This window comes from Tachypleus tridentatus, chromosome 8 (genome assembly GCF_004210375.1).
Source record: "Tachypleus tridentatus isolate NWPU-2018 chromosome 8, ASM421037v1, whole genome shotgun sequence".
Classification (NCBI taxonomy): Eukaryota; Metazoa; Arthropoda; class Merostomata; order Xiphosura; family Limulidae; genus Tachypleus; species Tachypleus tridentatus.
The window spans coordinates 52,989,067-53,013,204 of NC_134832.1; the positions used below are offsets into that span (position 1 = coordinate 52,989,067).

The 24,138-nt window shown below is 36.0% G+C and overlaps 2 protein-coding genes across 5 annotated transcripts in view; both read right to left on the reverse strand.

The window, feature by feature from the left end:
• Positions 1-4,247, reverse strand: part of LOC143222413 (regulator of G-protein signaling 7-binding protein A-like) — a 161,757-nt gene extending 157,510 nt beyond the window's left edge. For all 4 annotated transcript variants that reach the window (XM_076448914.1, XM_076448909.1, XM_076448911.1 and 1 more), the window contains exon 1: positions 3,957-4,247. The gene's annotated coding sequence lies outside the window, so the exon portion shown is untranslated. The remainder of the gene's footprint in view (positions 1-3,956) is intronic.
• A 262-nt stretch (positions 4,248-4,509) lies between these two features.
• Positions 4,510-23,482, reverse strand: LOC143222414 (uncharacterized). The gene is made up of 8 exons (XM_076448915.1): positions 22,770-23,482; positions 15,338-15,392; positions 14,084-14,144; positions 11,729-11,757; positions 10,716-10,885; positions 8,588-10,141; positions 7,581-7,629; positions 4,510-5,222 (listed from the first exon to the last, which is right to left on the reverse strand). The coding sequence occupies exons 1-8, from the start codon at positions 23,157-23,159 to the stop codon at positions 4,852-4,854; spliced, it is 2,679 nt and encodes an 892-aa protein (XP_076305030.1). The 5' UTR covers positions 23,160-23,482; the 3' UTR covers positions 4,510-4,851.
• Between the last annotated feature and the right edge of the window lie 656 nt (positions 23,483-24,138).

Sequence of the window (24,138 nt, forward strand, 5' to 3'; positions counted from 1 at the left end):
TTCTCTTTTAGTATTCGTATTTTCTTGTTCATAATTATTCTTGCAAATCTTACCAAATAATCACCATTCAAGATGTCAATCAAACTAATGTTAAAACTGCGGTAAGTAAAAAAAAAAAAAAGTGTTTACACCTTAATGTAATAATCGTCTGTAAATATGTACTGACTGAGAACATTGAAAAGGTAACAGTTTTAACATTGTCTTGCGACGAAATATGTTACCCATTATCTCTTGAAGACATAAAATAACTAATATATAAACTTTGTTAAAGATTTAGTCTGTGAATCCACACACGCACAAAAGACAATTCAGATGAGAGATCGGCAGCCTGTGACAAATATTACATCTTTCATAACTTGCTCTGTAAAAAGTCGGTTTGAACAACAGCGCCACAATGTGTTTGACAGCATTTCAAACAAACGCCGCCATTTTTGTACGAGCTCATCGTAAGTGTAAGTGAACTTTATCTGATACTCAACATTCTGATAGACAAGACGGTGAGCACTGAGTAAATGAAATTCAGGTGTAATAAAAAACGGCTAACGTTTTGCATACTTCTTCACTGTTCTGTGTTTCTTTTAGCCCTTATGTTAAATAACAAACTACAGTAAATACCTGAAAGAGATAGGCCTACACTTATCCTTCAGTGAACCCTTGTACAAAGTTACTAAATTCAAGAATGAACTAGGCCTCGTTTTACTTCCACCTTTCAATATTGACAAGTTTAGTCATTAAAGAGGATATAAATAAATCGTACATTACCTCAAAGCTGTGTATAATTCAACTTGGCAGAAAAATGGTGAATTTACGTGTAATTTATAATCAATAGGATATTAAAAAAAAAAAGATTGAATCTCTCAAGAATGAATCTTTAGTTAATAACGTTTTCACTATTGGATAACATTTCTACTCAAAGTCCCATGAGTTGGCTGTGGGTAAACCAGACTATATTTATACAAGAGTATTACCAACCGTCGAGTTTCTTTTATTATAATTATCTATTTCTATTCTAATAAACAATGCCAGTGAGTTAGCAGAAGTTTAATATTTTTTTGTCCTTAAACGAAATAGTTTCCGACAAAACTCGAAAGATATGACATTTCCCTTTATTATTTACGAGGTTTACTGGTGTTATTAATGTTTTGGTCCCTATGATAAAGCTGTAATATCTGTCAATATTACTTAACATCATTCGAAACGGAGACAGTGAGATGAATCCGATAAATTTATTTTGTTTATTTATCTGACATGAAACGTTTAAAAATTCTTGGAGTAAGGAGATTTTAGCAGTGAAGTTCATTGTTCTCAGGCTTAGGCTAAGAAAAAAATATATATTTTTTTACTATTTCAAAAACTTAGTTTTATTGTTTCGTATAATAAATCATACAGTCAGTTCACAACTAATTACGTGTGTTAAAGTCAAACATAAATCCGTGAACCTACGACGTATCCGTCGATTATGGTAACTCAAAAATACAACATTGGCTGTGAATTTGAAATCTCTTGCACTGAGCTAATACCGTGTCAATAAATGGTCTGTCTATCAACATACATGTGTGAGTGTGTTTGGAAAAATGACGTATATAAGAACTGAATCATAATTGCATAATCAATTTGACTTTCTCTTACCACGAAATGAAGTTTCTTCATTATAAACGACTTTACACGATAAATTACAAGATAATGTCTGTGTCATACAGATTCATCACTCTGTTTTCCCGTTTTCTTTTCAATATATTTTAGACTTCTATCAAAAATGTTTCGTTTTATAAATAACCATTCGGCTGATTCCAAAATACTGAAAAACAGAAAAAAAACATGAGAAAGTAAAACAATTATAATTATATATGATGCATGTTCAGTGCGACTTAACATATTTACATGTTACAGTTTTTAGTGTATGTTTATTGACTAAAAACATACACTCGTTACATTTTCTACAGTGTTTGTTTGACTTAATAGAACATTAATACTAATTATGATTATACATGTTCAATGTGACTTAAAAATTTAATGAATTTTGTTTGTTTGTTTTAGAATTTCGCGCAAAGCTACTCGAGGGCTATCTGCGCTAGCCGTCCCTAATTTAGCAGTGTAAGACAAGAGTGAAGGCAGCTAGGCATCACCACCTACCGTCAACTCTTTTGGATATGAACTCTTTTGCCAACGAATAGTGGGATGGACCGTATCATCATAACGCCCCCACAGCTGAAAGGGCGAGCATGTTTGGTGCGACGGGGATTCGAACCCACGACCCCAAGAGTACGAGTGAAACGCCTTAACCCACCCGACCATGCCGGGCCTTTTAATGAACTTCTATGTAATTATTCTTATTAGAAGAATGTGTTTTCTTATAGCAAAGCCATATCGGGCTATCTGCTGAGCCCACCGAGGGGAATCGAACCCCTGATTTTTGCGTTGTAAATCTGGAGACATACCGCTGTTAGAAGAAGGCAGCGTAAACTGTTATTTGGTTTGGTAGGTTTTTTATAATCTGTCTTATTGTGTTTTTATATCTGTTATATCGAACTTTATTTTCTGTACTTTGATTTTCTCCGATAGGTGGTATGTATACAAGGTTTCCTTTTTAAGGAGTTTTAAATGAAAAATTAAAGAAGCCGAAATAGTGAAATGTGTTTTATAAAATAGACTAACCTGATAAATGTAAACCTCACTGACTGTCTCACTTTCACGAAATATTTAAAAATATGTGAACAGCATCATACTTTATAGACTAGCTAGTCCTAGAGAGAAAAGGATCGTTTACTGTCAATTGAACTGGATGTTCCTAGAAAGGAAGGTATTGTTAATTTTATTATCTAAACTAGCTAGTCCTAGAAAGAAAGGCATTGTTATGTTTATTATTAATTAAACTAGATGTTATTTGTAGAAAGTAAGGTACATTTAAGTTTTTATATAAACTAGTCGTTCGTAGAAAGGAAAGTGTTGTTAAATTTATTATATAAAGTAGCTAGTCCTAGAAAGGTTATGGTTTCCTTATAGCAAAGCGACGTTGGACTATCTGCCTAGTCCACTGAGGGGAATCGAACCCTTGATTTTAGTCCTAGAAAGAAAGGCATCGTTATGTTTGCTATTCGAAAGAAAGGTGTATTTAAGTTTGTTACTCAACTAAACTAGCGAAGCTTACCTTACGAACATGAAACGTATTTACTTTACCACGATGACTGTATTTCTACGTATTAAATACACGGGTTAAGAACATAGATTATTCAGAAAACGTGCTGCTCCCGAGAAATAACAGTAACCCAAAAATGTCATGTCTATAAAACATTTTAATATTTATGTTCTAGCAATGATTATAGATTCATGTTAATATCCATTACCACCTGATTGTTACGTGATTTACAAGAGGTTAGTGAGTTTAAATTATCTTTTTTTAAAGAGCTTGTGTGTGTTTTACCAACGTGTAAAAAGTACTCGTTTGTTGCTAAGCCTAATGTGAAGCTACATTTTGCTGGCAGGACCATTAAGTTAGAACAACTGTTAGAAGCAGCTTAATGTAAGGACATATAGATGCGTTTTATCGTGCTTTTAGGTTTGTCATGTACTTTAAGTTGTGTGTGTGTATCGTATATAAAACTTGTAGGATTTACTGCTATATTGATCAATAAAAGTTTTAAAATATTGTGATAACTAGCCTAAAATGTGGTAGAACTCTAACCCTATCACCTCTATCGCTGGCTTTTACGTTTATCTGTTGGGAGTTTCGCGAATAGCTACACCAGGGTTATTTATGCTGGCCATCCCTAATTTAGCAGTGAATAACAACTGAAAAGGCAGCTACTCATTACTATCCACCGCCAACTCTTTTACCAACAAACAGCGGGATTGACCTTCGCGGTACAACGCCAAAAATATTACACTGTTGAAATATGGAGCTCGAAAAACTTTAGAAAATATGCGCAATTGTTTTAAATTTAATAAAGGAAACTTACCTTTTTCTGAGTACAAATGAAACCTGAAGAACTAACAATAGTAGTGGCAGTAAGACATGTCTAAATGGTGCACAAACAAAGATTGAAATTGAAAGTCAATCATAAAATACGCTCTTAAAACAAAAGGAAATCTTTATTCACACAAACTATTTATACGACCAAAAAACCGTTTGTAGAATATCGTTAACCCACTAAGTAATTAATTATTATTGTAACTACCTCGTGATCTGTGTAACGACAATTATAACAATTACATAAGGAAGCTGCCGCCTACCACCACCTTCCGCGAGCTGCACGTGACACCTGATTTATGGCGGTTATTAGAAATTATATACAAATCTCGCTTGGTGGCGCGTTGTCTGTTGTGCGCAGGATAAAAATTTGAGAGCTTGAATATTTATGACAAAATTAAATGCATTTGCGACTGAACCTTTAAGATTAGTAAGAGTTTTATTTTTGAATACTTTTTTTCTTTTTTTATAACAAGCTAACAGAAAGTTTGAATTCCCTATACGAAAAAGTAGCCACGAAAATAATTTGTCAACATGGAACATGTGACTAAAAATATTTTAATAGAAACGTTCAGTTACATACAAGCATTGATAGCGAACGCAATTAATTACAAATTGTTAAAATAAAAAAGTTTGAAAACAGCAACAACAAACCGAGTTAAATCAGATGCTGTGTTTAATTTATAATTATATATTGTATAATGGTGCATTCAAACATTATTATGCGATACCTGAGAAAACCCATTCAAATGATTTCATCTTTCAAAGCTTAAAAACGAGAAATTAACACATTCTGTCATTTTCAGACAGGTCTATCTTTTGTATACTATCTTTCCTAGCGATCTTTACCAGGATAACCCAATTTTCTTATCTTTGTCCTAAAGCTATTCACTTTCTTCTCTGTACGAGTCGTCATTCTTTATAAGTTTGGTATCAGTGTCGCTGTTGTAGTTTTGATTCATTTCAATGTCTTCTTCGTCGTAATAGTAATAAGATGGCGCACTGTAAATTTCGTCAGTGTCGTCCTCTACCGTTTTACCATTTGAAATAAGTTCATACCTCTGTCTTTCCTTATTCGATTTGTCTCTGTTGTTCCATGATTCTCTTTGTCGCTGGTGGTTATCCCTAGTATCATCTTCAGTATTCCATAGAAGATTCCAATTGGTTTCATCGTTGTTCGTCTGTTGTTTAAACGACTTCTCTTTGTTATAGTCACTAGACGATTTCCAATCAGGAAGATAGAAGTATTTTTTACCTGAAAGAAAAAGTGCCTGTACATTTTGTGTGCTAAAATATATAACGAATCCAGTAAATTTATTATTGATAACAACTATATCGCTTGATCTTATATCAAAATTAATGGACTGAATATTGTATGGAAAAGCGTTAAACAATGGATTACTTATTTATGTCAGTTATGAAATAAGAAACTCTACGCTGTGCAAGTTATTTAGTTAGATTTCTAACAAGGCTAGTTTGTTGTTTAAATATTTTCCATGTTAAATAATTATTTATATGCTATCCTTTTTTTTCGATTTCGGATGCATGATCAAGGATGTTAACCCTAATGAGGGCCATAATAGATGGTCGAAATTGCTCTAATACAGATATTAATGTTTTAACGATGCACTGCTTTAACTGATTGCTAAGCCAGTGTGTTACTTTAGAATGTGTTATTGATGTAAACTCCACTTAACTCTTAGACCAGTAGCTAAAAATCTACACAATATGTATGTGTTATTCTAGTGTAAATATATGTGTTACTGGTGTATTGTTCTACTTAACCGCCAGGCAATTCTGTAAACAGTGCAGTTGGGTTACTCAAGTTACGCGCCGCCCACGTTTGTTACTTCATATATTTTGTTGTGAGTTTACCAAAATGATCACAGGATTAGTGAGGCTTACCAAAATGATCACGGGATTAGTGAGGCTTACCAAAATGATCACAGGATTAGTGAGACTTACCAAAATGATTACAGGATTAGTGAGGCTTACCAAAGTGATCGCAGGATTAGTGAGGCTTACCAAAATGATTGCAGGATTAGTGAGACTTACCAAAATGATCGCAGGATTAGTGAGGCTTACCAAAATGATTACAGGATTAGTGAGACTTACCAAAATGATTACAGGATTAGTGAGGCTTACCAAAATGATTGCAGGATTAGTGAGGCTTACCAAAATGATCACAGAATTAGTGAGGCTTACCAAAATGATCGCAGGATTAGTGAGACTTACCAAAATGATTACAGGATTAGTGAGGCTTACCAAAGTGATCGCAGGATTAGTGAGACTTACCAAAATGATCGCAGGATTAGTGAGGCTTACCAAAATGATCACCGGATTAGTGAGGCTTACCAAAGTGATCGAAGGATTAGTGAGGCTTACCAAATGATTGCAGGATTAGTGAGCCTTACCAAAGTGATCACAGGATTAGTGAGGCTTACCAAATGATTGCAGGATTAGTGAGGCTTACCAAAGTGATCACAGGATTAGTGAGGCTTACCAAATGATCGCAGGATTATTGAGGCTTACCAAAATGATCACAGGATTATTGAGGCTTACCAAAATGATCGCATGATTAGTGAGGCTTACCAAAATGATCGCATGATTAGTGAGGCTTACCAAAATGATCACAGGATTAGTGAGGCTTACCAAAGTGATCACAGGATTAGTGAGGCTTACCAAAATGATCACAGGATTAGTGAGGCTTACCAAAATGATCACAGGATTAGTGAGACATTTTCGCTGTTTTTCATCATGCTCTTGTTGGACAATATCTCTCAGAAGACTATAACATCATACAAATGATTTATTTCAACTCCTACAGATGTGTAGGTGAGCTTTTCTCAAACATGTTTGGTACATCTTGAACAAGAGTTTTTTGTCTATCTCTCATTTACATATTCCCCACGTTCCTTTTCACTACAAGTGGTTATTTTCAAGTTTTCTGCTTACAAAAAACATTGTTTTTTGTCAGGAGTTATTTAAAACCATCATTAATTTATAATAGATACGCAGTCGTGGTGAATGTTTCTTTTTATTATTTTCTTAAAGCTTAGTGAAAGCTATATATATTATTCTTTATATTATGTTTTCTCAAAGTTTTTAAATTGTTAATACAATTTACAAGTATATCTTTAAGAAGACAATTTGTGGTATAATAGATGTATGTTTATACTGTCAGTGATTGGCCGAGTATAGCCAAGTTGCTAAAGCACTCGACACATAATCGGGAGGGTCGCGGGTTAAAATCCCCGTCATGTCAAACATGCTCGCCCTTTTAGCCGTGAGTCGCTATAATGTGACAGTTAATCCTACTATTCGTTGGTTGAAGAGTAGCCCAACAGTTGGCGGTGACTGGTGATGACTAGCTGTCTTCCCTCTAGTCTTACACTGCTAAATTAGGGACGGCTAGCGCAGATAGCTCTCGTGTAGCTTTGCTCGAAATTCAAACCAAAATTAAACTGTCAGTGCTGACATTTAAGGTGCGTTTCAAACATGGCTACAGAACGATTCATGCAAAAATTGAAAACTCGCGCCATCTATTGACAATCGCGACGCTAAAATTTGTTTTTACAATACACAAATTACGGCAAAGTAGTAGTTACGATACCTTCAATGTCTTCCTTTTCCTCGTCCGTTTCAAGTTTTCTCTCGTTAACCTAAGAAATAATCAAAGACTAAAAGTAAAACTATCTTTTAATCATGTCTTAAATGTATTTATATTGTGCTACATTTTGTAATGCTAAATAAAAGTTTGGAAACAAATGTGACATTAGCAAACCTTAAATGAAACAGGCTAAGATTTTAAAAACAATAAACATTTTACTTTAATGATGACAAAACCATTTTTAAAACTGTTAACTCCATTTATAGATAAAAAATCTCGTATATTTTATTGGGGTTTAATAAGTGCTATTCATAATTGACACCAGGTAGGCATGGCCAGGTGGTTAAGGCTTTCGACTCCTAAGCTAAGGGTCGCTGGTTCGAATCCCTGTCGCACCAATCATGCTCATCATTTCTGCTGTAGGGGCGTTATAATGTTACGGTCAATTCCACTATTCATTGGTAGGGGAGTTGGTGGTGGGTGATGATGACTAGTGGCCTTCCCTCTAGTCTTATACTGCAAAATCAGGGACGGCTAGCGCAGATAGCCCTCGAGTAGCTTTGTGCGAAATTCAAAACAGACAGACAGTCCTTCTGTGGATAGGAAACATATTGCCCTGTGCGTTGTTTTGTCAGCGTCCTACTATTCGATTCGAATAACCCATGGGGCCGTTATAACGCTCGGTCGATCCTACTATTTATTGGTAAAAGAGTAACGCAAGAGTTGGCGTTGGGTGGCATTGACTAACTAATGTCTTTTCTCTAGTCTGTCATTGGAAAATTAGGGATGGTTATCACAGGCAACGTTCGTATAGCTTTGCGTTAACTTCAAAACAAACTAAACTTACCACGTAATTACATCCAAATATTTCGCTATTCTTATTAATGTTTTGAGAGAGCTATGTTGTTTTCCTTTACATAAACGTTTATTGGGTTGTTGAACTTCAATATGGCGTCAAAAGAAATCTTAAGTAAACAAACGTATTTCTTCATTCAATGTGCAATACGCACCTCTCTGGTATCAAAGATATCTCCAGGAACGTCAAAGCGCTGTTGTATCATTTTTAATTGGATAACATCGGATCCATTCGCTCTTAAGGTATTGGGTATATCAGAGATCTTAAAAGTCTCATATAAGGTTTGGTTAGACAGCTGCGATTTTTCTTGAACTTCATTTTGTAATTCGAGGTCGAGCACATTTTTTGGGTTAAAGAAATTATTGGGCAAAATATTTCTTGAATATTGGTTTTCTTCGCTACTAACAACACTTTCAGAGTTTTCGTTCTTTTCAACCTCGGGAATTAGGGACCTGTGCAACAACTCTGACCACGCTGACCTTTTACTCTGAAAGTCCTTCATGTTTCTATCTAGGTCAGACTCTAATTCGTTGCGAACGTTTCGGTAATTCTCATAAGACTGAACTTTTTCTATTTCATGATATGTTTGTGGATGTGTCTCTGCTGAGTTTCTGTTATAGTAGTTTTGTATTAATGGGCGATTATTTTGCTCTTGCGCATCTACTGTGTACCTATTGTTGTAGATTTGTTTTGTTGCATGATGTCTCTCCGCTTGTGTCCCAATTGGATACCTCTTATTATTGTCTGAAGACCGAAGTACATGTAATTGCATGTCATCTAACTGTATTTTAACCTTATTTAAAATGTTCGAAATGTTGTCAAGAAAAGCTAATTCCCTTTCTCTTTTCCCATGTATTAGGTTTTGATTTTTATCGTCTATATTAAATGTTTGGGTTGGAGCAGCGTCATTCGGTTTATCAGATGATTTATGCCCTACTTCTGATTGAAACGTCATCTCATTTTCTGATGGAGAATTTTTGGCTCTCAACTGAATCTGCAGTGTGTTATCTGATTGTTTCCAATTTAAATCTGTTTCAGGTTTATCTCGTGTTTCCCAGGGCCTAGCAAGTCTTTCATTTTCGTCCTGCTCATCGCTTTTGTCTACAGCTAACTTCTGAGCGTTTTCTTTCCAATCCACCAAATGATAATATTTATCCAAACCTTCCCTGATATCATTAATCATTGCTCTATTATTTTGACTAGAAATAAAGTTTGTTCTTTGACTTTCATCTGCGTTTATCTCGTTATGGCTTCCTTCTGATGTATTAGGTAACTCGACTAACTTCGGTTTATTTTCTTTTGAATATATAATGTAGTAAGGTCTTTGTTCTGACAGACGGTAATAATCAGATTGGAGAGACATTCCAGGTGATAACTGGGGGTCTTCATCACGCGCTTGCACACCCTGTTGTTGTGAAATAGGAGCATTTCCGTTTGAAATACCAGTTTTCTTCGGGTCTAACATGTTTCCAGAAAAGAAGACGGTTTGAATGGGAGGAACTTTCACGCTAGGCCTATAAGGTGATATATCAGGACTGTTTTCAACGTTCTGGCTGTTGTCTTCATTATCAGTGGTATAACCTATAATTTCTTCCAAAGGCTGCTCGTAATTGTGGAGCGACGAACCGAGTTTTTCATTGTAAGTGTTTGAATTTTTATGAGTAGGTTCCCACTGATTGTAGTAACCACTCTTGTCAAGGGACAGTAACTGTAAAAATAGTGAGAAAATAATAATAATAGGTAACAGGATTATTGAAGTTATCCACGTTTTTTTTTTATTTTATAAATTTAATTAAATAATTTTCACTATTTTAGTAATTAATTTATTTTCTGTAAACTTTGAGCTAGAGTTACGCAGTTAGATAAAATACAGTTTTTGATTCTGTAAAAAAAACATAAACCGTAACATACTGTAATAGAACACTTTTTAATGGACTCTTTAGCAAGGTGTAAAATTATTTGTTTAAAATAAAATATAATATTCGCGGTACACCATGTACGCGTAAAATCTGGAAATACAATATTAAAATGTTTACCTTCGAACTACTAAAGAGGGCGAAAAAAATGATAAATTTAAAGATATTTGTTGTATTTCTTAGACAAAATTTGTTATTCCTATCACTAGATCAGAGAGAAAAAATATATAATTTGTACGTCTTTCTATTTGTCATCAAACCCATCTCGTTGAAGTTATATGTTTTTAGTTTTCTTCGTTTTTATTACTGTGTTTTTTTCATCTTTAATGAAATTTAACAAAACGTAAAACAGGTTAAACTCCGAACCTTTCTTTTTAAACTATGTTTACTTTCTTCTGCAGTTTCGGCGTTTACGACTCCATCGTTATTGGTGTTGGTCAGTTCTTCTTCAGTCTCATCTTTGTTCATTTCGAACTGGTTCTCTTTTTGGCCTTTTGCAATCCTCATTTGCTGAACTTCTTGTGTTATCTGGTTGCCTAAAGTAACAAAACACAATATCACAGAAGATTAGGGGGATTTCTTGCTGAACTTCTTGTGTTATCTTGTTGCCAAAAGTAACAAAACACAATATTACAGAAGATTAGGGGGATTTCTTGCTCGTAAAATCTTTATCGACATACATTGGAATTTTTGGTCAAAGGAATTGTTTGTTTGTTTTGAGCTTTCGCTCAAAGCTATACAAGGGCCATCTGCGCTATCTTTCTCTAATTTAGCAGCGTAAGTCTTGAGGAAAGGCGGCTAGTCATTAGTACCCACTGCCAACTCTTGGGCTACTTCTATACCAACGAATAATGGGATTGGCTCTCACATTATAACGCTCTCACAGCTGAAAGGGCGAGCATGTTTGTTGTGAAGGGGATACGAACCGGCAACCCTCAGATTACGAGTCAAGTGCCTTAACTACTTGGCCGTGCCAGGCCGGTGCCTAAGGATTATAACATTTTAATGTCAGTTTTTATAGTCTTGTTAAAAGAACACACAGTAACAATGAATTAAGGTACTTTTCAGATATACAGATCACACAGTAAAAATGAATTAAGGTACTTCTCAGATATACAGATTCGAATTTTTTTCTCTATGATACAATAAAATATGTGTTCATTTTATTACTAAATATAATACTATTTCGTTCTACAAATTAGTAAATCTTTCGAAAAATAAGTTTGTGACTAACGTTCGTAATAAACTTTCTTAATATTTAAACAGTACCTTACGTTAATTATCTACTTATATGTCTTTCATCAGAACAGGTGTATAAGATGGTTTATATTTATGATTTTAATAGTTAATCCATAGTTTGAATATGAAGGATTACATACCTTCTAGAACGCCCTCTGGAATTCTCTTTCTAGGAAATAAAATACGTTGTTAAAGTATCAATTACAAAACGCGACTGAAATACATTTTTATTTAAAACCAGCAAATAATGTGACAATTTATACGACTCTGAATGGAGCATAAGTTTAACGCAATACAAAAGTTTTGCTTGTATACGCAAGACTGAATACATTGTGTTCAAACGATTTGGGGACTCCACAACGCCATAACAGTCATGTCGCCACGTTCGGTCATGCTCTGTCTGATTATTGTGCGTCTTGACTAAACTTCTGCAGCTACTATTTCAGAGGAAAACTGACTTGTTCAAAGCACGTCACTCCGCCCTGCATGCTTTTCATGCTCCATCTACTTACAAAAACGACGGCTTCTCAATGCCCGTTTCTAAGGTCTTATCACACAAATATGCAGTAGTGCTGCATATGACGACATGACTGGTATGTATTCATATAGAGTAGCATGAACCCCTGTTTCATTCTCAATCTGTTTGGGGTATGTGGGGGTTAAATAGGAGATATAACTAGAAGTGTTTTCTTGGTAATCCTTTACTTTGCTACCCTCGTTTTCAGACTATATTCTTCCTGATTATGATACCCGATATTGCCTAGGACATGTGAGCAGCTTCTGACCTTTGTGTTAGTGGATTATCATCTGTTACAAGACGACGCATTTTACTTATCAGGACTGCGGTGCGACTTGTTGCAAGTCTATTTCTGAATGGTTCTGATGCTCTATGTTATTTGAGTGTATGAATGTTTTGAGTCGGAAAATCATGTTGTATACACATCCCAAAAAAGGAGAACAGTCTATTGGGGTCATCACACTATCTACAAAACATCAAGCAATGTCAAAATGTTTTTGTGATACATTACGTTCCATTGCGACTTTATTGTTGTTATTGTAACATAAAGTCGTTTCATTAAAATGTACCACATCTCATAAGGTTACTAAATTATATTCTAGCTTGTTATCGAAAATAACCAGAAATTTATTACGTAGATTTATGTTTGATAAGTTTAAACTTCAGCAATTTTGATCATTATTGAAGATAAAGATGCACTTCCGGAGCAAAAATTAGGTAATTATGTGACAGCTTTATATGAGACTAAGAAAACCTATAGTACCGCTTTTCAACTACTTTCAGCGAAAGTAAGAATAGGTTCTACACAAGTAAAACTTCAGTAAATCAAAACTTTTATCACGTTTTATGAAAAATAAGTATATTTTTTTGATTGTTTTGAATTTCGCGCAAAGCTACATGAGGGCTATCTGCGATAGACTAGAGGGAAGGCAGCTAGTCATCACCGCCCACCGCCAACTCGTGGGTGGCTCTTTTACCAACGAATAGTGGGCTTAACCGTCGCATTATAACGCCCCCACGGTTGAAAGGGCGAGCATGTTTGGCGCGACCAGGATTCGAAACCGAGACCCTCGGATTACGAGTCGAGTGACTTAACCACCTATCCATGCCGGGCCGCATTCTTTGAGCTTTTGCTAATCTCCTATTACGAAATTTTGGGTAGCTTAGCTAGATTATTTACCACTTTTATCTCTTCGCAGGAGGCTTGATGGTTATGGGACTTTACTCGCAACCTGAGAGTCGCAGGATCGAATCCCTTTCACCGAACATGCTAGTCTTATTCGTTCGTAAAAGAGTAGTTCAGAGATTGGCGTTGGGTGGTGTTGACTAGCTTCCGTTCTTCATATCTGTCACTGCTAAATTCGGGACGGATAGCTCATATAGTTCTTGTGTTGATTTGTGCAAAATTAAAAAAAACAAATACCAAATGTTAGGTGTCGGAATTCGAACCCACTGTTTGCGAATGGAAGTCCTTAACCATATGCTCCCAGTGTAGACTAAAAGCAAACTCATTCTTTCTAGGCCTACAAATTTCATAAATTATGATTAATTATTATGATTTTAATAATTAATTTAATTAGCGACAATTATTTCTATTATTCTTTAATTTAAAATCATGTGTTCTTATTTGAACTTGAATTACAATTAAAATCGCAATAGCTGTTATTTTATATTTTAAGAATATATCATGATTGTATTTAAACAGGATCAAGTTTCATGCAGTATATAAATTTTGAAGATTAGCATATTGCCCAATGAAAATGGAATATAATAATACTGCCATCTATCTGTCACACTGACAAGTTAGTTTTAAGGATAAACTATTTAGTAACGCAAACTTAAGGGAAAATTTTTTACTGTAACTGAAACTAAATTTTTAGTGACTAACAGATAAACTTGCATTAAAATGTATATATGATGAAAAATATATTTCATTTTATCATTAAAGAGAACTTAGCTGATAAAAAACTACACTTACCGCAGTTTATCCAACGTCTCCTTAAGTTGATTATTATCGTCTTTAAGCACGAATATTTCAGCTGTAATGAAAATCCTGACACTAAAATAACTTATAATACATACAGAGTAATATAAATCTATATTGTTAGTAATTGACGGACACATAGAGAGAACTTTTCCATAAATTAAAAGAAAGGTTTTCAGAAGTTAGCTCGTTAATTTACACAAACAATGTCTCTGTATAGTTTATCTTACATAGCTGGTATTTAAGAAACAAGTATTGAACAAACGTATATAACTTAAATAATCGAATATATGATCAACGTGTGATTGTTTTCATTAACTTACGAAGTCAGCAACAAGACGCATAAGTAAACAAACAAATAAAACGCCTATTGTGTCTTCTATTATCTGTATTTTAGAGTCACGTTAGTCATGAGTTATGACTAACTTCTAAAAATATTATATGAAGTCTAAGCTCTATAAAATAAATAAATTAATTGAAATTATCCTTATCGACTAATATAATTAACTCCCGAGATAATTTATGCTTCCCCGTTTTTTATTAATTAATAATAGGGAACAAATTAAGATTTTTAATTTGACTAAATATAAATGTTTTCTATTAATGTGACTTAACAGGGCTAAACGTCTGTTAATAAAACTTACGCGCTAAACAATAAATCTGGCATTGAAAAACGTTATTTCTCCGTTAAATGTGGGCCCGGCATGGCCAAGCGTGTGTTAAGGCGTTCGAATCCCGGTCGCACCAAACATGCTCGCCCTTTCAGCCGTGGGGGTGTTATAACATGACGGTCAATCCCACTATTCGTTGGTAAAAGACTAGCCCAAGAGTTGATGATGGGTGGTGATGACTAGTTGCCTTCCTCTAGTCTTACACTGCTAAATTAGGGACGGCTGGCGCAGATAGCCCTCGAGTAGCTTTGCGCGAAATTCAAAACAAACGAACAAACAATCCGTTAAATATTTTTGGAAATCCCGAATGACGAATTTTTATTTTAAAGCGAATTTAATGAGAAAGATTTTGAGTCTATTTTTTACATTAGAAAATAAAAAAACAACATAAACAGGGCAGTGAACACTTCTTGCAATTTCCGAATGGCCCCCAGTGGCTCAGCAGTATGTGTTCGGACTTACAACGCTAAAAACCGGGTTTCGATACCCGTGGTGGGCAGAGCACAGATAGTCCATTGTGTAGCTTTGTGCTTAATTCAGAACAACAACAACAACAATTTCCGAATGAAAGGCTTACCTTCAAGATTCCTGTTGCTTTCTTCTTTACCCTTGGAATCTTTTAGACAACTTTGCTAGAATAATTTTGAAGAAAAATAATTAACTTTTGTACAGGTTTCCAAAACCAGGTTTTTAATTCAGTATTTAGATTTACAAAGTTTTTAAATAACTATAGTCTGATTATAATTTTTATACAAAAGTGATTTCCTAGTGATTAGCCTGGCCCGTCATGGGCAGGTGGTTAGGGCACTCGACTCGTAATCTGAGGGTGACGGGTTCGATTCCCAATCACATTAACATATGGGGGCATTATAATGTGACGGCCAATTCCACTATTCGTAGGTAGAAGAATTGGCGGTGGGTAGTGGTGACTAGCTGCCTTCCCTCTGGTCTTACAATGCTAAATTAAGCACGGATAGCCCTAGTATAGCTTTGCGCGAAATTAAAAAAAAACAACAGGCTATTGATTAGTCCCCAGTGGGACATCTGCAGACTTACAACGCTTTAAACCGAGTTTTGATACCCGTGGAAAGCAGAGCATCGACAACCCATTGTGTAGCTTTCTGCGTAATTACATACGAACAAAACCTGTTGATTATCAAATAGCGTATAGTGTGAAAGCTAGAACTTTGTAAGTTACTGGTTGAACGAAATACGTTAAAATAAAAGGAAGTTTAGTTGCTTTCATGAAACTGTCGGCTTATTCTTGTGAAATCTATTAATAACATTAGAATATATGACGTACCAGAAAGTTTGGAACTTAACACTAATAGTTTTTTGTGAATCGCATTAAAAAGCTTACTTTTACCACAAATCTGCCAACTTAAGATGTTTTCCTATAAGACAAATATTAACAAATTATATCTACAAAATTAAAACAAATTATTTGGATGTCTGAGCTCACTCTCATTGGACAATTGATATCTAAAACCATCTGTAACACAAATAGTTTCGTCTTTATATTTTGTTATCAACGAATAGTGGTCCAGTAATACCATTTGATGACTGTATAATATTCAGAATTACCACGTGACTATAATAAACAACGACCTTTACTTTCATGATACTATAGGTTAATGACGTATCTTTTAGTGCTGTCATATGATTACAAGAACACATATATTTGTGTTATACAGTTACCGTTGAACTAAGAGAGCTATGACCCATATTCTACATTTACCACTGAATTACAGATAGCTATGACCTGTGTTTAATTGTTACTGTTGAACTAAGAGAGCTACAGCCCATGTTCTACAGTTACTGAACTATAGAAAGCCGAAAGCCATAGATTGTGTAGATATATGTAACGCGTTCAAACAATACCATTCAACCACAGAGAACCACGACCTGTGTTTTACAGTTACCAGAGAACTAGAGAGAGCTATGACTAGGACCTGTGTTTCTACTGTTTCCACTGAACTAAGAAAACTATGACCTATGTTCACAGTTACCATTGAAGTACAGAGAACTATGACCTGTCTTCCATAGTTGCTATTAAACTAAGAAAGCTACGGCCTGTGTTACGCATTTATCATTGAACTACAATTTTTTTGTTTTTGAATTTCGCACAAAGCTACTCGAGGGCTATCTGCGCTAACCGTCCCTAATTTAGTAGTGTAAGACTAGAGGGAAGGCAGCTAGTCATCACCACCCACCGCCAACTCTTGGGCTACTCTTTTACCAACGAATAGTGGAATTGATCGTCACATTATAACGCCCCCACGGCTGAAAGGGCGATCATGTTTGACGCGACCAGGATGCGAACCTGCGACCCTCAGATTACTTGAACTACAAAGAGCTATGACTTTATTGTAAAACAAATGAATATTGGGCTACATGGAGATCTTATACGTGTTTTAACCGTTTCGCTTCGTTGTGTCGTATTGCATACAACATGCTGACAGTTTGTATAACTTGACAGGTGTTAATTGTATAATTATACCACACGTAATTAAAGATGTTTTGACTGTGCATAAAACTCACCTCAGAGAAATGCTCGTGATTTCTGGATCACATGACAAAGCCATGTAGTTACCCCAGGACAGAAGATTTGGGGTAAATCCTGGGGGCTCTCCAACATTCACTTCTTTATACGTGCTACGAGCCCGGCATAGCCAGGTGGTTAAAGCACTCGACTTGTAATCCGATGATCGAGGATTGGAATCCTCGTCACACCAAACATGCTCGCCCTTTAAGCCGTGGGGACGTTATAATGTTACGGTCAATCCCACTATACGTTGGTAAAAGAGTAGCCCAAGACTTGGCGGTGGGTGGTGATGACTAGCTGCCTACCCTCTAGTCTTACACTGCTAAATTTGGGACGGCTAGCGCAGATAGCCCTCGTGTAGCTTTGCGCGAATTTCGAAACAAACAAACAAACATGTGCTACGATATGTTACTATTTAGGCCCGATAAACTCAAATAAAAAACGATTAGTTATGTTTACACAAATGTTTTTTTCGCTATCTTCACCCCTCCCCCGATAAAACAACATTGATTATCGGAGACGCATCAAGATTTATTTGAAACGTTTTGTTTACTGGATGTCTGTAAAGTGGTCGTTTAATTTACGTGTATTAAAATGAATAAAACTAAATGCATGGGATTGTTTGTTTTTTTGGAATTTCGCGCAAAGCTACACGAGGGCTATCTGCGGGTGAAATCGTACAAGATCAAGAGACAAGCGCGCATAGATTTTATTATTGTTGTTGTTGGCGCATTCATTAATTCGTTAAGGGCTGGTGTATCAATAACAGTTATTCACTTCAATACTTGTGTGTCCGAAGTGGCCGACAATCTACGTTCACGTGATATTGAAACAGTATTTGTGTAAGCCTATATACGTCTGAGAAATTTGTTTTTTGGATTTCGCGTAAAGCTACTCAAGGGCTATCTGCGCTAGCCGTCCCTAATTTATCAGTGTAAGACTAGAAGGAAAGCAGCTAGTCATCGCCACCCACCGCCAACTCTTGAGCTACTCTTTTACCAATGAATAGTGGGATTGACCGTCACATTATAATGCCCTCACGGCTGAAAGGGCGAGCATGTTTGGTGCGACCGGGACACGAATCTGTGACCCTCAGATTAATTCATCTGGGCCCAATAAATGGGAACAGTATCAGTTTCTGTGAATTACTAACAAATGCACGACTATAGAGCTACAAAACAAATGATTCTAATGTATTGTTATTACTCTGATGGTAAGGACACTCACTCACAATTTGTGGGTCGTGGGATCGAAACTTGTTCACCCTTCCGGCCGTGGGGTTATTATAATGTGAAGTTTAATCCTGCTATATGTTGATTAAAAAGTAACCCAAATTTTTTCGATACATGCTGCCAGCTGGTTATCTTCTCTTCTGATGGCTTGTCAAAATTAGAGACGGCGACAGGTATAACTAAACAAACTACTTTGGACTCAGATGATTTTTAGAGACCTTGGAGTTATGTCGTGGAGACCTCAATGTCAAAACCAATTCATCAAACAATCAAAATGAATAAAAATCCGTAAAGGGATAAACACTGCTTCTGATGCGAAGAGGTTAAAATCAATATTGTGACTGTATAGAGTTTATAATGTGACTCCTGATAGCTGTGCTGTGTATTCTTGAATTGTAATGTGACTTCTGATAGCTATGCTGTGTATTCTTGAGTTATAATGTGACTTCTCATAGCTGTGCTGTGTATTCTTGAGTTGTAATGTGACATCTGAGAACTGTGCTGTGTATTCTTGAGTTGTAATGTGACCTCTGAGAACTGTGCTGTGTATTCTTGAGTTGTAATGTGACCTCTGAGAACTGTGCTGTGTATTCTTGAGTTAAAATGTAATTTTTAAGAGTTGTACTGTGTGTTTCTGAGTTACTACGTGATTTCTTATAGCTGTGATGTGTATTTTTCAGTTACCATATGATTTCTGAGAGCTATGATGTACATTTTTCAGTTACCATGTGGCTACTGGTGTGGTGTGTATTTTAGAGTTATAATGTGACTTATTACAGCTATACAGTGTATTACTGAGTTAAGGTGCGATTTTTGGTAACTGTGATGTGTGTGTTCTTGAGTTACAATTTGACTGTATTTTATCATAACTTCAGAGAAACAGCAATGAGTACAACAACTGTAGTTGAAGAAATACAGTCAAACTCTATAATAACCTTACTACATCCTTGTGCAAATTAATTGAAACAAGACGGAAAATTACGATTTTTTCAATTTTCTGCATTTTTTTTTTCTGAGAATCCAAAATTTACTCACAAATTAATACATGATATGACCGCCTTTATTTTTCAGAAGATCATTAATCCGCTTTGGCATCGAGTCCACGAGTTGACTGCAATATTTACTAATTTTTGGATCGCGGTACCACACCTCAATTATGGCCTCAATTAACTTTTCTTTCCTAGTACAGTCTTTGCCCCGAAATCTTTCTTTACAAATCGGCCAAATATTTTCAATAGGATTTAAGTCCGGAGAGTTTCCAGGACAGTCCAGCACCTTTATTCCCGTTGTGGTCATAAAATTCTTCACAAGTTTCGATGTGTGGCATGGAGCCAGATCTTGCTGAAAAATGACAGATACATCTGAAAATCTCTTTTTCAATTCTGGAACCACTCTTCTCTGCAATACTTCGATGTACTGTGGTCCTCGCATCATACTTTCTACGATATGTAAGCCTCCGATGCCATAGTAACTGAAAAAGCCCCAAAACATCTTCTTCAAGGGATGTTTTACGAACTGACTGATGTGAGATTCTCGAAGTTTCTCACCTGGAGATCTGCGAACATGCAGATTTCTTTTACCCTGTACGAAAAAATGAGTCTCGTCACTGAATAATATCTTCCTCCATTGTTCTGGCGTCCAGTTCTTGTATTTCAGACCCCATTGATACAGTTTTTTCTTCATTGAGTTGGTAAGAAGTTGTTTTTTGACTGGTCTCCTTGCCCTTGTAACGCAATTTGAGAATGACGTAATATTCCTCAAAATCTCATCATATATCCCAAAAATAGATCGACCATACTGCAAAACACAGCTAATGACGCCATCTGTGTGAAAAAAATGACTATTAAAGGAAATCAGCGGGTCCAGCAAGCCTACACCGGCCGCCATGCTGAAAATATCGTAAAATGGCCATTTGTTTCAATTAATTTGCACAAGGGTGTAGATACCACTGAGTATTAAAATAATCCAACAACGTTATTAATTATTTACACGCATGCGTATGCAGCAGTTTGTTAGAAAAAGAAAGAAATATCATGCCATTGGGTAAAAATCCGATAAATTGGATAAACCATAAATTTGAATAATGATAATCGTACACGTGTACAGCACAAGGTAGGAGACCTAAAAGCAAGTGTGCAGTTTAGATCGGTTTAAAAGTTACTTTTACTATTACTATTCATTTGGAAAAATAGAGAAACCCTCTCAGTTTAAAACCATAACTGACATCGCAACTTTTCTGTCCGCCATCTTGGATAACAAGCAGTATCCTGGAGTCACGCGACGACCGAGACTAGTATCAAGAGGATGCTATTGACGTCATAACTATTGCATAATGCTTAGGAAGAATACGAAATGAAACACTTCTGTGGTTTTCTTTAATTATTGAATATAAATATGAGATCACAGTAAAACTGACGATTATTCTAATCACATTTGAGTGTGTGCTAAGCCTAAATGATGCTCCACTGTATACCATGTTTAATAACATTTTGTTTGTTTTTTAAATTTCGTGCAAAGCTACACGAGGGTTATCTGCGCTAGTCGTCCCTAATTTAGCAGTGTAAGGCTAGAGGGAAGGCAGCTAGTCATCACCTCCCACTGCCAACTCTTGGGCTACTCTTTTACCAACAAATAGTGGGATTGACCGTCACATTATAACGTCCCCACGACTGAAAGGGTGTGCATGTTTTGGTGCACTGGGATTCAAACCCGCGACCCTAGGATTGCGAGTCGAGCGCCTTACTGGCCATGCTGGGCCCTCACAATAACAAAATGTATTTTATCACCTAATTATAACCTATAGTGTTGAGGAAAAAAAATCTTTTATAATTACATAAAAAATTATGTATTCGCATATAATCGAAGACAAATGTAATAACGTTAATTGATTTTTATTAATTTCACACATTACGGTTTATTGATCTACCCTGAAGAGAACGTGAAACTTCAAAAGCGATAAAATAGTTTACTTTAAAATATTTGTTTTATTTTATACTATTGTCCGTAAGAGGGAGTTTTCTCTCTTTATATATATATATATTTTATTTAAACCATTTTTATTTAAAAAGGATGCATTTTGCACAAACGTTGAGCGAGCTTCGGCAATTATTTATTTATTTAGAAAGTATAATTCATCTCTTACCTGTCGAAGCGTTTCCCGGCTGTTACAGCAAATATATATATATATGTATATGTAACACGTATTTCGTTTTTCTCTCTGTTTCATAACCCAGATTACATTTTTAGCAGGTGTCGCATACAAGGAAATTCAAAATAGCATCACAGATCTTTCTGCCAGGTGTATCTTCGTTTGTTTGTTTTTGAATTTCGCACAAAGCTACTCGAGGGCTATCTGTGCTAGCCGTCCCTAATTTAGCAGTGTCAGACTAGAAGGAAGACAGCTAGTCATCACCACCCACCGCCAATTTTGGGGCTACTCTTTTACCAACGAATAGTGAGATTGACTTTTACATTATAACGCCCCCTCGGCTGAAAGGGCGAGCATGTTTGGCGCAACGGGGATGCGAACCCGCAACCCTCAGATTACGTCGCACGCCTTAACACGCTTACAATGAGAATGACAAACTTACATAATAATCACCCATCAGATCGCCTGGTCATTGTTACTTGCTTTGTTACAAAATATTCATGACCAGTTGACACTATCGTTTGGTCCTATTATAATTATAATTATTATAATTAATTTTTATTCCTTAAAATTAATATCCTGCTAAGTTAATTAATATATATTGTTTTGTCATTATTATTTTTCCCTATTATAATTCCTTCCATAACATTTCTGGTCCTATTATAGATCTAATTATATATCCATCCATAATTTAGCAGTGTAAGACTAGAGGGAAGACTGCTAGTCATCTTGGGCTACTCTTTTACCAACGAATAATGGGATTGACCTACGACAATGTTAAGTACTATGTTCTTTATCTAATCCCTTAGGCCCGGCATGGCCAAGCGCGTTAAGGCGTGTATGTGACGGTCAATCCCACTATTCGTTGGTAAAAGAGTAGCCCAAGAGTTGACGGTGGGTGGTTATGACTAGCTGCCTTCCCTCTCGTCTTACACTGCTAAATTAGGGACGGCTAGCGCAGATAGCCCTCGAGTAGCTTTGCGCGAAATTAAAAACAAACAAAACAAAATAAGAACAAAACAATGTACGACTTGATACCAATCGTATTGCTATTGTACTTGAAGTACGTATCTGAAATACAAACCAACTCTTCTTCACAAGTCTGGAGCTCGGATGACGTTTTGTTCAATTCCACCATCCTATTGGTCAGATTTTCTGCTTCTTCCGTTTTCTTCATCAGCTCTTTATCTTTATCTTGTAGAATCTTATCTTTCCTGCTAAACTCAAATTTTATTTTATCAAATTCTTCTCGAAGGTTGTATAAATCGATTTTCGTCTTATCGGCGTACGTTTCAGATTCGGCTCTTTTCTGGTTCGCAACTCGTTCTTGTTCTCTCACTTCTCGCAACTGTTGAAACACATCTTTGTAACTAACATATAAATCCCAGTAGTTCAAACTCAGCATCCCCAAACAAGTTAACGATATGACGATAAAAAGGGCTGGTTGAAAGCAGAGACACCTTTTTTGAGACATTGCGAATTAGCGACCGGTTTCTTTTCAGTATAAATACAAATACCCGAAGCTACGCAGTAGTTATTTGAAACTGTCTCAGATATACGACACACGGAATTAAAGCCCTAAAAATGTGTGTATTTTTTTCAGAAACTGTGGTCAAGTAACAGCGCAGAACGATCTCACTTCTTGCTTGTTAAGGGCGTCTTTTCTGTTGTTGTTATTATATCTTGTTTTAGTTAGAGTTAGGTGCTCATTAGATACTCAGTTGGTTTCTCTATAAATGTGCGCAACAACATGCTTGAGCGCGTGTTCTCAGACACATATAGATCTGGTAGTGGTTCCACGTGCAGATTTAGCTTTGACTCAGCACCACTGACAGATGGATGGCACACCTGGGTCGTGGAGGTCTTTTGTAGATATATATATTTATATCTTTCGAAGTCAACACAAAACACGCGAACCAAATCTTGTTACAAGAGTTTCTTCTTCAAAGCCCATTTGCTCCCACTTGTACTGTGGTTTTGTGCGCGATTGTTAATTAAACTAACTCGATTTTTGAGACTTATTTGAATACATAAAAATTGTAGATACATTTCCGAATTTTCTGGTTTAAATAAACCAAGCAGTTACTATATATATATTTTTTTTTAATTTGGAGATGGTTGCTTATTTGTTTTTGAAATTTCTCGCAAAGCTCACGAGGGCTATCTCCGCTAGCCGTCCCTAATTTAGCAGCGTAAGACTAGAGGGAAGGCAGCTAGTCATCACCACCCACTACCAACTCTTGGGCTACTCTTTTACCAATGAATAGTGGGATTGACCGTCACATTATAACGTCTCCATGTTTAGTGCGATGGGGATACGAACCCGCGACCCTCAGATTACGGGTTGAACGCCTTAACCACCTGGCCGTGCCGGGCCAATTAATTAAAAAAAGACAAAATAATGTTTCAAAGTTGGTTTTAAATAAGATATTCAATTATATTTGTTAAGAAAC